The sequence below is a fragment of the Geotrypetes seraphini genome, chromosome 3, assembly GCF_902459505.1.
Source record: "Geotrypetes seraphini chromosome 3, aGeoSer1.1, whole genome shotgun sequence".
Lineage (NCBI taxonomy): Eukaryota > Metazoa > Chordata > Amphibia > Gymnophiona > Dermophiidae > Geotrypetes > Geotrypetes seraphini.
In genome coordinates, this window is record NC_047086.1 from 253712334 (window position 1) to 253725499 (window position 13166).

Genomic DNA, 13166 nt, shown 5'->3' on the forward strand with positions numbered 1-13166 from the left:
CTTGGTGCCATGGCCAGGACAAAGGGCATGGTCTGGAACTGGAAGTGACAGCCTAGTATAGCGAATAACAGATATTGATGAAGGGCAAGATGGGAATAAAGAGATTATGTACTTACCCTGGTAAGTTCTTTTCCAGTAAATAGGCGAGACATTCTAGACAATAGGGTTATTTATCCATACTCGCATACTCTGCATTCCGGATTTTTCACTCTGCCTCTGTAGTACTTCATTGATCGGTTTAGCGTCCCCTACAGTCAGTACCCAAGCACTGGGAGGCACCACCTATGTGAAGTAGAGGCACCTGTAATAATAGGATAAACAAGTGTTCTGCTGAAAGTAATGAAACAGTACTATTAACTGCCAACAAAGGCTCCAAAGGAGCAAAGCACAATTCCCCAAGAAAATTAACATAGAAATAAATTCTTCCGAGCCCTCAAGGGCTAAGAGGCCTCCAATAGCTTGGAGAAGCATAAACAAACTGTAAACAGGCACAGAAAAGCTAGGGCGGGGAGTCTAGAATGTCTCACCTATCTACTGGAAAAGAGCTTACCAGGGTAAGCACATAATCTCTTTTTCCAGTGCACTAGGTGAAACTTTCTAGACAATAGGGATGTACAAAAGCAGTCCTCCCAAACAGCTAGGTTGGGCTTGCTGCACTGGATCCTAACACTGAGGATTCGAAGACTGAGTCCTGCCTTGAAGCAACATCCACTCTGTAAAACTTGGAAACGGGGAAGAAAAAAACCACTTTGCTGCCCCGCAAATCTCCCTCGGGAGGGACAGATTTAGCTTCAGACCACTAAGAAGCCACACTCCTGGTAGAAAGCGCCTTGACGGAAACAGGGGACTGTTTCCCAGAAAGAATGTAGGCTGAAAAAATGGCCCTAAGGGTCCATCTGGATATCTGTGCCCTAGAAATGGAAGCACTCCGCTTAATCGATTATATTAGTACAAACAGAAGGTCAGAGAGGTGAAATTCATGAGTGACCTCCCATCCACGCAGGAGAACCTTGCTTACATCCAGAGGCTACAACAGGCAGTCCTATCAGCAGAAAGGCAGGTAAGCACACTTCTCGAGCAACATGAAAAGCCGAAACAATGGCCTAGAGCAGGGGTATCCAACCTGCGGCCCAGCTTCTCCCTCCCTTCTGTGACTCCCTATGGCGGGTACTTTTCTGGCCGGCTATCTTGCTGCAGTTGTCAGCGTGCGGCATTAGCTCCTTGTGCGTAATCTGCGGTTGTGTCGTTCCCTCTGACGTCACAACGTAAGAATGAAGGCTTCTGAAGCAGCCGTGAATCACGCGTGAGGAGCCATGCCGCCCGTGGATGACTGCAGCAAGGGAGCCGGCCATAAAATAAACACTTCCCAGGAGGCACAGAAGGAAGGGAACACTTCCAGCACAGGCGTGATTTGCTGACAGCCATAAAATAAACGCTTCCAGCAAAGCCACGTATCGTTTGAGGAGCCAGCCACCACCACCCGCAGCTTTCACCAGAAAAACAATTGCAGCACGGGAGCGGCCAGAAGGTAAAATCCCGCCGGAGGGAGGAACAGAAAGGAGGGAGGCACAGAAGGTCGTGTTGGGACTTGAGCGGGAGGGAGCACAAACTTTGGACAAATGATGAAGGAAGGAGGGAGGGCACATGAGATATAGGAACAATAAGGGAGGGAGGGAACAATAAGGGAGAATTGGGTATCAGAGAGGGAAACAGATGGTGCACATGGAAAGATGAAGAAAGAGGAGAACTGTTGGGCAGAGAGAAGAGGACGGGAGAGAGAGAGAATTATTGGACATGGTGGTGGGAGAAGAGTGAGGTAGAGATGCAGCTTGGAGCTCCGCAGAGAATATGCTGGGCCGAGGAAGCCCCGGACTGTTTTTTCTTGTTTGTTTGTGTTTTTTACAGTACAGAGGGGGAGGGTATTAAAAGAAGTGCCAGATTGGGTTGGGAGGAGAGCTTATGAGGCTAGAAACAGAGGACAGAGAGATGGTGGGCAATGGTCTGAAGGGAGAGAAGTTGGACCTGGGGTGGTGTAGAGAAAGAGGAAACGAGAAACTTGAAGGGAGAACTGTTGGGAAGAGAAAGGGAGAAATGGTAGACCTGGGGGAAGGAGGGAGGCAGGAAGGGAAAGATGGGATGGGGGGCAGTTGGGAAGAGAAAGGGAGAGAAGTTGGATATGGGATGGAAGGGAGGGAGAGAGAAAAGAAAGGCAGAGAGATGCAGCATCTCTTTTTTTTCCCTCCATTTCATTGTTCAGCATGAAGGGGGGAGGGAAGAAGAAAAAAGAGAGGGAGCAAAATGTTGGATCATGGGGATAGAGGAGGAGAGATGGACCCATGGGAGGGCAGGAGGGAAGAGAGCTGGGATAAGAAGATGCTAGGCAGGAGATGGAAAGAAAGGGACAGGGAGTTATAGCCTGACCAGTGGAGAGAGGGAGGGGAATTCAGAAAGTGGTAAGCCATGTGGATGAAGTTAAAAGGAAGAAGACAAGATAAGTGAGAGAGCAGTGAGTAAAGTGGTAGAAATGTGGTAACGGGGAGTAGATAGAAAGAAATAGGAGGCTGGGAAAGTGCGATGGGAAATAGGAGAGCTAGGGACTGAGAGAAGATGGAGAACTGAGAAGTAGCTGAACATTTTTAAAAAAAGAAGAAGAATGAGAAGGAAGGCAAGATTTGAGTGGACAGAGGCAAAAAAGAAAAGAAAAAGTAAAGAAAGCTGAAAGGAAAAAATCAATACGTTGGAGACAGGCATAAAGAGGAAATGGAACAAGAGAGAAAAAAATGAACAGCAGACACTGGAAAGAGAATTAGTTGAAGATAGCCAAAAATCTGAAAGAAAAACTGGGACCAAGATGATGGAAAAACCAAATATCCAGACAAGGTAGAAAAAATTGTTTTATTTTGAATTTATTAACTGGAATATGTTAGCTTTGGGATATGTGCATCACAATTATTTTTGTATTCAGTGATGTAGTCATATACAGCTGATTTGGGGGAGGGACTGGAGCCAAAATTAGTGGTGGGCACCAAAGTTTCTCCCCGCTTGAGTGCAATTTATAAATACTTGAGCTAGTGGGGATTCCCAAGCCCTGCCTGAAGACATCTTCCTCCGGCCTGGCAACCCAAAGCTCCAATGGCAATGTCCTCAAGCTGCCACTGCTTTCATGCATGCATGAAAGCCAAGGGGAGGGGGAGGGGGGCAGGGAGGAGGGAAGGCAGTAGCTCTGCAATATTGCTGCCAGCTGCAGAACTTGGGAAGTTGGAGGGGGAAGAGGTGGCTGTCAGTTGGTGAGGCTTGGGGATCCCTACTAGCTACAGCAGGAAAGATGTTCATTTTGAGGGAGCCTAAGCTCAAAGTGGGAGGCCCAAAAAAAACAGTAATATTTACCCTGAATGGTAGAAGTGAATGGGAAAACCAGGAGCGCGCAGCCCTGCTCATCAGTGTGGGGATGCGGAAGCCTGTGGCTGCTCCCACTGTCAGCGGTGCACGTGGAGGATCACTCAGAGTAAGTATTACTGCTTTTTTGGGTTCCTCGCCACAGTGTCCCTTTAATGAAGATTTCTTATTAGATACGTACATCTTCTATATTATTGACTGCAAATTTAGGACCTGCTCAGCCTTTTTTTTCATCATCAGCTAGTAGTGTTTGTGCGACCCCCAGAACATTTTTTTTCGTCCAATGCGGCCCAGGGAAGCCAAAACGTTTGACACCCCTGGCCTAGAGAATCAAATCCAACAGAGAAGCATCTGAAAGAAGGCCAAAGAGAGCCTAGATAAAGCTAGATAGCACCAGGCTAAGGTCCGAGGCAGGGATAGGATGGACAACCAGCCGTCTGATATGATGAACCCTCTGCAAAAAAAGAGCGACATCAAGATGAGCCGCCAAAGAGGTCCAACTGTCCTGGGATCTAAGTAAGAGAGCCCGATTACCAGGACCCACAGAGAAGCCATCGTAAGGCCAGTATCTTTCCCGCAGGAAGAAAGGTGAGCATCAGCGAGATCGGAGCTTAATACATATCCACCTGGTCTTGGACGCACCAATATTGGAAGGCCTTCCACATCGTAGTGTACGCCGACCCCCCTGGACGACTTCTTAAACTTTAGAAGAGCCTCAACAATAGGGGTAGAACATCTCATATGCCCAAAAGACGCATGCTCAAGAGCCATGCCAGAAGAGCAAAAGTCCCAAAACTGGCATGGTAGCTGGACCCTGCATGAAAGATCCAAAGAAGCGCTCAGCCCAAAGGCTGCAATCCGCACGCCTGTGCGAACTAGCTGAAGCGACCACCATAACCGGACAAAAAGAACCAAAATCCTCTAAAGGACACAGTCGACCAATGGCCCAGGAGAAAATTCCTGCTGACAGAACTGCACCAGTACACTGAGCCATCTGCTTCCAGGCTTGGAACTTTGATGGAAGAAGTTAAGCACCTTCCTGTAACATGAAGTGAACATAAGATCGATGCGGGCACTCCCCCAATGCTCCACAATCATCTGAAATGCTTGTGGGAACCAGATCCCCTCACCTGGATCCAGAGACCGTCCGCTGAGGTCTGCTTGCAAGTTGTCAACTCTCGCCACATGCACTGCTGTCAGCGCCAGAAGATGTTCCGCCCAAGAAAAAGAAGGCGGGCTTCCTGAGCCTGAGGAGCACTCTTGGTAACTCCCTGGTGACTGACATAGGCTATTGCCACCGCATAGTCGGAGAAGACCTTGACCACTTGATCCTCTGGAGTCTTCTGCAACCTCATCTAAACCAAACAAATGGCCCTAAGCTCCACCAGAAAAATGGACCATTTTCTCTGTGAGTGTCAAACCCCTGAACAGGATGATTGCAATGAGCACTCCGGCCCCAAATGCTGGAATCTGCCATCACCACAATCCAGGAGACAATGAGGAGCCATATTGCCCCTGCAGAGGAATTGTGGGCGAATCCACCAGTTCATGCTTGCCTGAGCCTCTAGAGACCATGGCAGACGTAACTGCAAAGCATATTGGTGTGGCTCCCAGCAAGAGAGTAATGCATGCTGAAGAGGATGCATGTGCACCCTTGCCCAAGAAACCACATCCAGTGTGGCAACCATGAAGCCTAGAACGTGAAGATAATCCCACACCAAAGGAGCCCACCACTCCAAAAGTACATAAATCTAGGCACACAGTTCCTATCTACGAGTCTCAGACAGGTAGACACAGCACGCAGATGTATCGAAGAGGACTCCCAAGTATGCCAATGATTGTGTGGGCTGCAGATGACTCTTTCTGAGGATAACAATCCAGCCCAAGTCCTCCAGCACCTGAAGTACCTGCTCCACTGTGCGATGTCCCTCTGCCAATGAGGGAGCTTTGATCAACCAGTCATCTAGATAAGGATAAACTTGCAGACCCATCTTCCTCAGGTAAGCAGCCGATACCACCAATTACCTTGGTGTAGGTCCGAGGCGCTGTCGTCAGCCCAAAGGGCAGGGCCAAAAACTGGTAATGTTGCTCCAGAACATGAAACCGCAGAAACTTGTGGTGGGCTTGGCGCCAGGTGTCAACCCCATCTAAGGCTCAGGTATTACAAAAAATTGCATATGTTTTTTGCATGTCTAAACTTAACTGCTCTGAAACATCATAGACTACCAAGATTGCTCCAATGTTGGCAGCCATACATTGCTTGGTATGAACTGCCCGGGCTACCCACGACTTCTGGCTAGTTTCCAGTGATATGCACAGAACTGGGGGGAGGGTTTTTTTGTATTGTTTGGAGTGGTATTGTTTAGTTTTTCTTGCAAGCATCTTATTATTATGTTGTGCACCACTGTTCTTTTTCTTTGGTTGTATTACTGCTGGTGGGCTAGAAATATGGGAATGTATAAGTATGCCTCTGTAAGATCCAGGGAGGCCAGAAATTTCCACGGAACTAATGCTCCAATGACTACCGCACAGTTTCCATTCAGAAGCGGGGAATCCTGAGAGCCGCATTCATGTGCTGAAGATCCACAATAGGCCTCCAATGAAGTATACAGAGTATTTGCCTGAGCCCGAGAGATCAAGTGACACCTGGTCTCTAGCTTGTATATGCAGAAAATGCTGAACAATAGCCTGGACTCTGAGCACCTTGTCCGGTCATCCAGAGAATCCACAAACCAATCTGACAGAGACCGGGCAAATTCCAGCTTGTATCCTGATCGAAAAATGTCTAGGACCCACTGGACTGCTTTAATACGCATCCAAGCAGGCAGAAACTCCGAGTGCAAACACCCTATCCACAGAGGGGCATTCGGCGTTCTGGCATCATTGTGTCTTTCTGGCAGGGTTTTCAGGATGGGCATCGGAAGGTTGGGAATGTCTGTAGCCTGTATACCAACCTCAGAAGCTCTGGGAAAATCTTTGCGATGTGGAATGTGCATACTGTCTGGAGCCCTAAAAATTAGAACGTCCATAACCCCTGGAAGGTCTGGATCGACTATCAGGTTCTTTAGGTGACAATCCAATACCAAATCCATGAGGACATCCAGGCCTTTGCCAAACAATAACTGCCCCTTAAAAGACAGCTTCGCTAACACTTGTCAGCACTTTCAAAAGGCCATAAAAGGCATCCACTATATAATCCATCCCAGCCATCAGCAGTTGAGGAGGGGGCTCCACTGAATCAGTCTCTAGCATGTGCAGCCAAGACAGGCACCTGCAATAAAAGATGTCACCAGAGCAGTTTTGATGCCCAAATTGGCTGTTTCAAAAAGTTTCCTGAGGACCACATCCACACGGCGATCCTGCATATCTTTCAACATAACTCCCGCATTACTGGGAAGAGAGGTGCGCTTAGTCACTTGGGCCACCGAGGAATCCATTTTGGGCTGCTCCAAAAGCTCCTGACACTTTTGCGCCAGTGGATACAAGTGGGACATAACTCTAACACTCTTCAAAGTACCTTCCGGAAAGACAAATTGCTCAGAGCCCATAAAAATCATATTTGGATGCCAGGGAAAGGTCGAAGAATGTAAGCGCCCATTACAAAGCCAGGGAGAAGTAGTGGTGGATGGAGCCAGCTGAGTATGTAAGTTCAATTCCTGCAAAGATTCAGCAGGAAGATAAGGCAGAGCCGCAAACTTAATTAAGTGCTAGACAGTAGGATCATCACCAGGATCCATATCCTCCAAAGGATCCATGGATCCAGCACACAAGCCCGGATCCCCGGAACCGGGAAGAGTTGCACTGTCAAACAATGGATCAGAAAGGTCAGGAATAGCATCCAGATCCCCAAAATCATGAGCAGGTACAGGCGAGGACATGCCCGATGGCACCACGCCACCCAAAAACGTCCTGGGGGCAAAGAAGACTGCTCAGGAAAAGAACATACTTTTTCTTTTTTGGACATAGAGTCACCCTTAGATGACTTAAATTTGTGTGTCTGAAGAACCAGCCGTGCTGAGCCCCCAGAGTAATGGAGGCTGCCCCACTGGACTGGCTGAGTGTCTGATCACCTGCTTCTGTGGGGGGGAAAGCTAAGCCGGTCGCTATAGCCCCCCCCCCCCCCAGCTGAACCACGCAGAACGTTGTGCAAGGATGCTTTAAAAGCACTGAATTTGCACAATCCTGGCATGAATTCACAAGAGGAGACCCCAAGGACTTCAGCTCAGCAGTTTTCCAGAGAAAAATCAAAGTTTTGAAAAAGCAGGGAGAAGAAAAAAAGATGGCCACCAGCACCAAATTTGTGCCAAAAACATGAAATTTTTCACATTTCCCAAAGTCCAAAAACAGCAATTTTAGGATTTTTTCAAGAGAGGTAACACAGGGGAACATGCAGAAACTCAGAAAATACCACTTTTTAAACTTTATCCGTCTTTCACAAGCTGTCAAGCTCCTTGTACTCACTGTGATCTGATACACTGGCTCCACCCACTCACAGCTTTCACAGTAGCTGTAGAATAATTCACTGCTACAATGCTGGGAATGCTTTCACAGAGCTGATCTTCGGGTTGCTGGTCAGACACCACTGTCTGACTATGCCTCCACCCCAGCAGACCACCAGATGCAGACCAGGATGGGTGGAGGTGCGAAAATGCAGCTGGCATGCTGTGGAACACCGCTAAGCCCCCTTAGCATGTAAACAGTCTGCGCTCGACCCCTGCTTAACAGAAGGTGAGACTACTTCAGGGACCCCCTGCTTTTTATCTGTAAATCGTTTTGAAATTATGATATTGCGATTGAATCAAAAATTTTAATAAAACTTGAAAATGGCCCTAAGCTCCAAAGAAAACTTTGCAGACTGGCTAACAGGTACGCAAAAAGGGATCAGCCAGTCAGCTACAGACTGAAGCCTATGAATTCTCAAACAGGCAGAGCTCCAAAATTGCTTCAAATGCGAAATTACCCAAAAAGGGGACAACATTATATCAAATTTAAAATAATAAAATGGGGAGAGCAGAACACACACAGCTGCAGACATGCTTGCAGAAGGAAAGACTGTAGAGGGCGCTAAACCGATCAGTGAAGTACTACAGAGGCAGAGTGAAAAATCCAGAGTGGATTCCTTCTGCAGAGCATGCGAGTATGAAGAAATAACCCTATTGTCTAGAATGTCTCACCTATTGCACTGGAAATGCAGATATGCCTCTCACCTCATGTCGAACAGAACCCTGAGATACTCCAGAGTCTGTGACAGGAGGAGCCTGCTCTTCTTGAAGTTGACTATCCAACCCAATGACTGCAGAAGCTGGACCACTTTGAAAGTTGTCATCATGTTGTCTCGATACAAGGATGCACAAATAAGCCAGAAGGTAAAAATGTTCTCTTGATGCTCTGGTGCCACAAAAAAGCTGCTACCATAAACTTGGAAAACGTTCTTGGCACTGTGGCCAGGTTGAAGGGCATGGTCTGGAACTGGAAGTGACGGACCAGTATTGCGAATCACAGATATTGATGAAAGGGCCAGATGGGGATATGCAGATATGCCTCCTTGAGGTCTAGAGCAGTGAAAAACTCTCCTGCTTGCACTGAAGCAAAGGCCAATCTCAAAGTTTCCATGTGAAAATGAGATACACAAATGCATCAATTCAAGCACTTGAGGTCCAAGACCAACCAAACATTGCCTTACTTTTTTTAGGGAGTATCTTCACCACTCATGCTCAGATGGCAGTACTAATACAATAGCCTGTAGTGCCAGCAAAGAGCTGAGAGTATCTTGAAACTGGTCTGTTTTGGTGCCTCCTAGACAAGGGAGCTGCAAGAAAAAAGGAGTGACTGGACAGAAGAGCTCTAGTTTGTAATCTTCCCTCAGAATTTTAAGAATCCACTGGTCCATTGTTATCTTGCTCCACTCTTCCTCAAACTCCTGAAGACACCCCCCTGACTAGTAGAGAACAGTGGACTAATCTGGCGTCATAGAGATGGTCAAGAGGCATTAGACACCTGCTATGGCTGTGACACGGGCTTCCAGTCTACATGAAAGGAAGACTGGAATGGCTAAAAATGGGACTGCTGGCTATATTGCTGCCAGCCAGGCCTGTACCTCCTACTGTTGTGAAAAAGAGCATGAAAAACCCTGAACCTCATAAAGAGGACTTCAGTTTATCCCCAGGTAATCACTGAGGTTTAGATTCTTCTAATTCTTGCTGGGGTCTTCCCCATAAAGCTACTTGCCTCAAAAGCAGCCGAGACTTAGAAGCAGCATCTGCAGCCCAAATCCACAACCACAGCTGCCTATGGGCAGCGACCGTTAAAGACATGCCTTTGGCCAGAGCACAAAGCATGTCAAACAGCATTTGCCATGTATTAAGCCCGCCTCTAGATGCGTGGCTTGGAAGCTCTCTTGTGGTTGGTTTGGACTGCTGATACCCCTTCAGACATGCCCCTGCCAAAAAGAAGCTGGAAATGAATGCCTGAAATCCCAATGCAGCTACCTCGAAAGCCTGCTTTGGTGCAGTCTCAAAATTCCTGTCTTGTAGATCCTTCAGGACAATGCCCCCCTCCACAGGTAGGGTAGTCTTCTTGGTCACCGTAGTCATCCTGGGAAGCTGCAGCTTCTCCTTCTCCTCAGGTACCAGAGGATAGAGGTATGGCAGACATTTTAAGGCCTGTATCTGGAAAGACCCGTTCCGCTGTCACCAAATCCTGAATATCTAGATGCATGAAAAAGGCCTTGGAGGGACCCAAAATCCCTTTATAATCAAAGGCTGCCCTTCGGACTGTACTACCAATGGCTCATCAATAGGAAGGACTGCAAGAGCCTCCAAAATCAAGGAACTTAATTACTTCTTATGGAACAACTGTAGAACCGTTATATCATCCCCCCTCTTCAGGAGGAATCTCTCCTTCCTCTAAGGGAAGGATTCTCAGAACAAATCGAGGCCAGGTCAGTTAGGGAAGGAAACTGAGAAAAACTCTTCAGACATCTTTGCCACATCTAAATGGGACCTCTCTGCAGCAGAGAGAGCCCCAAGTATGCCCCCCCGCAGGGCTTTCAGCTTGACCCTGCTTCATTACATAGGCTTGAAGGAGCAATAATACAAATTCGAGAGAAAACATGGCCCCAGTAGGGTCCTGCTGACTCACTGAGCTCTACAATGAAGAGGCTGCGTTGTTTGTGGGAAAAACTTTCTACAGCTCTCTGCATCAAGCTTCACCCACCAAAATGGTTGAAGGTCCACAGAGGAACTGCAGTTACTGGAGAGTCTGATGTCATTGTGATAGCCTGTAGCTGCACACATACTCCAGCCATGACCCTGCTGTTCAACTCCTCTGTGGACCTTGAGGAGCACAGCTTACATACCAAGTAGAGTCCTGAAGATGCTCGGTGACCCCCCACAGTGGGAACACCACTTCACTCTTTCCACAGGAGCTGCCATGATAAATGCTGCTGAACACCTGCATGGTTTGTTGGTCTGAGTAACAAGGCTCTCCCCTTTCACTGCTGACATCCACAGGCCTCTTAACATTTCTGAATAATAAAATCAGACTCACACTTGCTGGCTGCTCCTGTTACCTTGCTCTCTATTAGACTTGCTCAAAGAGAAAACGCAGCACTTTCTCTAGCTGCAGCACTTCCCTAGAAAGAAGTCTAGTCAGCAGCAGCCTCTTTATTCTTTTCAAGGCTTTTGAAAAGGCAGAGCAGATCAAGGCAGGAAGCAGAAAAGAACAGAGGAGGGTGGTGGTTTCTCCCCAGGAGAGAGGTATCTAGCACCACCAGATGACTCTGAAATCAGACACCTGCTTGGCTCCACAAGGGACCAGCTGACCAAGTAGACCAGGAATTCAGACCCAGAGACCAAACAGTATGTCCATCTGCCTGCTGAAGATAGAAAATACTGAGGAGCTGGGCTACTTGACTGAAAATATAAGGCACAGCTCAGTTCTGTATTTCTCTATAGCTACCTGCTGGTTGATGGACATAACTATTTCTACAAGTTTTGGAATAGTAGAAAGTATTGTAAAAAAATATATATATATGGCACAAAACTGAACCATCCATAATTCTTATTTAATGCCATCATGACATTTGATTGTCTTGACAGTTTAATTAGAAACATTAAAGCCCTTAAAAGGAAAATCTTAAAGACAAATATCTTACCTAATACACCGCTAGCTTCAATAGGATACTCAAGGATTGATGTAGCTGGTGCCAGTGTGTAGGGATAATCATAAGGTGTGTAGATTAAACCAGCTTCTGCTGCTTGAGGAACTATTGCAGCAGCTGGATGAGGAGTTCCGTTTGGCATGACAGCGGCGGTCTGTATTTGTCTGATCAAAGGCATTAAGGTAGGGCCAGCTGGCGTAGGAGTACGTAGTGCAGCTGGTGGGAGAACAGGCGCAGGCCCAGTAATAATTCGTGGAGCCTGAGCTGTTGCTGCAAGAGAAAAGGCAAGGGCTGCTACAGTAAGCAAAGAAATTTAGAAGGAAGTAAAGAAACAGCAGTATAAATGTGGAAAGGATGGGAAGAGAAGAGAAAAGCAGGAAGGAAGAAAAAAATGAAAGAAAAATCATTAGTGCATGCACTGACCACACAAAGTGCCAAAGCACAAAATACAAATGCCAACAGTTTATCATTTCCCAATATGATTAAGTACATAACATGCAAAAATAAAACCCATTATAAAACAAAAAAGTGAACTAATTATTCAAACACATTACAGAGCACAAAAAGCTTAATTTAGACAGAACCAATCTTCATGTAGATGATGTCATCTATGGAACTTGGCAGTCAGTCAAAAGTGTATTGTCACTTTAAATTTTAAGGGCTGCTTGAATACGCATGCTGGTGCCTTCCTGCCTGATGTCAACTCATGGGACCTGTAATTCACTAAGATAGTTAAGAAGCCATCAAGGGGAGGTGGGAAGGTTCTGAGAATATATGCCTGCTGTCCTTGGAGAACACTTGCTATAGCAGACATAGTATTCGCACATGTGGGACTTCCTAACTGCCATGAACATGCCTCTAGGAAGAGGGTTATAGCTAACAAACATGACTCTGGTAAAATCCAAAGGGTTGGAGGGAAAGTTGTCATCTAGGAAGAAAAGTTTTATAGAAATGCTTGCCCAAACTATCTCTTCTAGAATGATTCTCTAAACAGTAATGGGAAGTGAAGGTATGGATTGAGGACCATACAGCTGCTTTAAAAATGTCCTCAATGGGTGTAGAGTGAATATGGGCTTTTGAAGTCACCATGGCTCACGCTTTGTGAGCAGCGACACAGCCTTCAAGTGTCAGTTCAGCCCAAGCATACACTAAGGAGCCAAGTGGAAATGGTTCTCTTGATGACAGCAGCTCCAAGTCTGTTGGGGTTATAGAACACAGAGTTGAGCTCTATGAGGCTTGGTGTAATCTAAGTAGTAAGGAAGAACATGTCTAAGGTGTAAAGAGCTGCCTCACTGAGATGAGAAGACAGGTAGATCAATGGACTGATTGAGATGATATTCGGAGATGGCTTTCAAGAAGGAATTTCAGATGTGTTCAGAGATGTGTGTGTGTGTGTGGTAGAATCTTATATATGGTGGTTCTGATACCAGAGCCAAATTTTCACTGACCCTACATGCAGACATAAGGGCTATGAGGAAGACTACTTTCTATGTAAGATGTTTGAGTGAAGAAGTGGATAGAGGCTCAAAAAGAGACTTCATCAATGTGGAGAGACTACATTGAGATCCCAGGTAAAGGCAGGAGATGTGAGTTGAGGCTTGGTATGGCA

General features: G+C 46.6%; 1 protein-coding gene across 4 annotated transcripts in view; it reads right to left on the bottom strand.

Moving 5' to 3' along the window:
• Positions 1-13166, bottom strand: part of QKI (QKI, KH domain containing RNA binding) — a 547679-nt gene that overhangs the window by 42315 nt on the left and 492198 nt on the right. For 2 of the 4 annotated variants that reach the window (XM_033937412.1, XM_033937414.1), the window contains exon 6: positions 11552-11851. In XM_033937412.1, coding sequence (XP_033793303.1) covers positions 11552-11851 — 300 coding nt within the window. Of the gene's footprint in view, positions 1-11540; positions 11852-13166 lie in introns of all 4 variants that reach the window. The other 2 variants (XM_033937413.1, XM_033937415.1) reach the window with 2 other exon arrangements.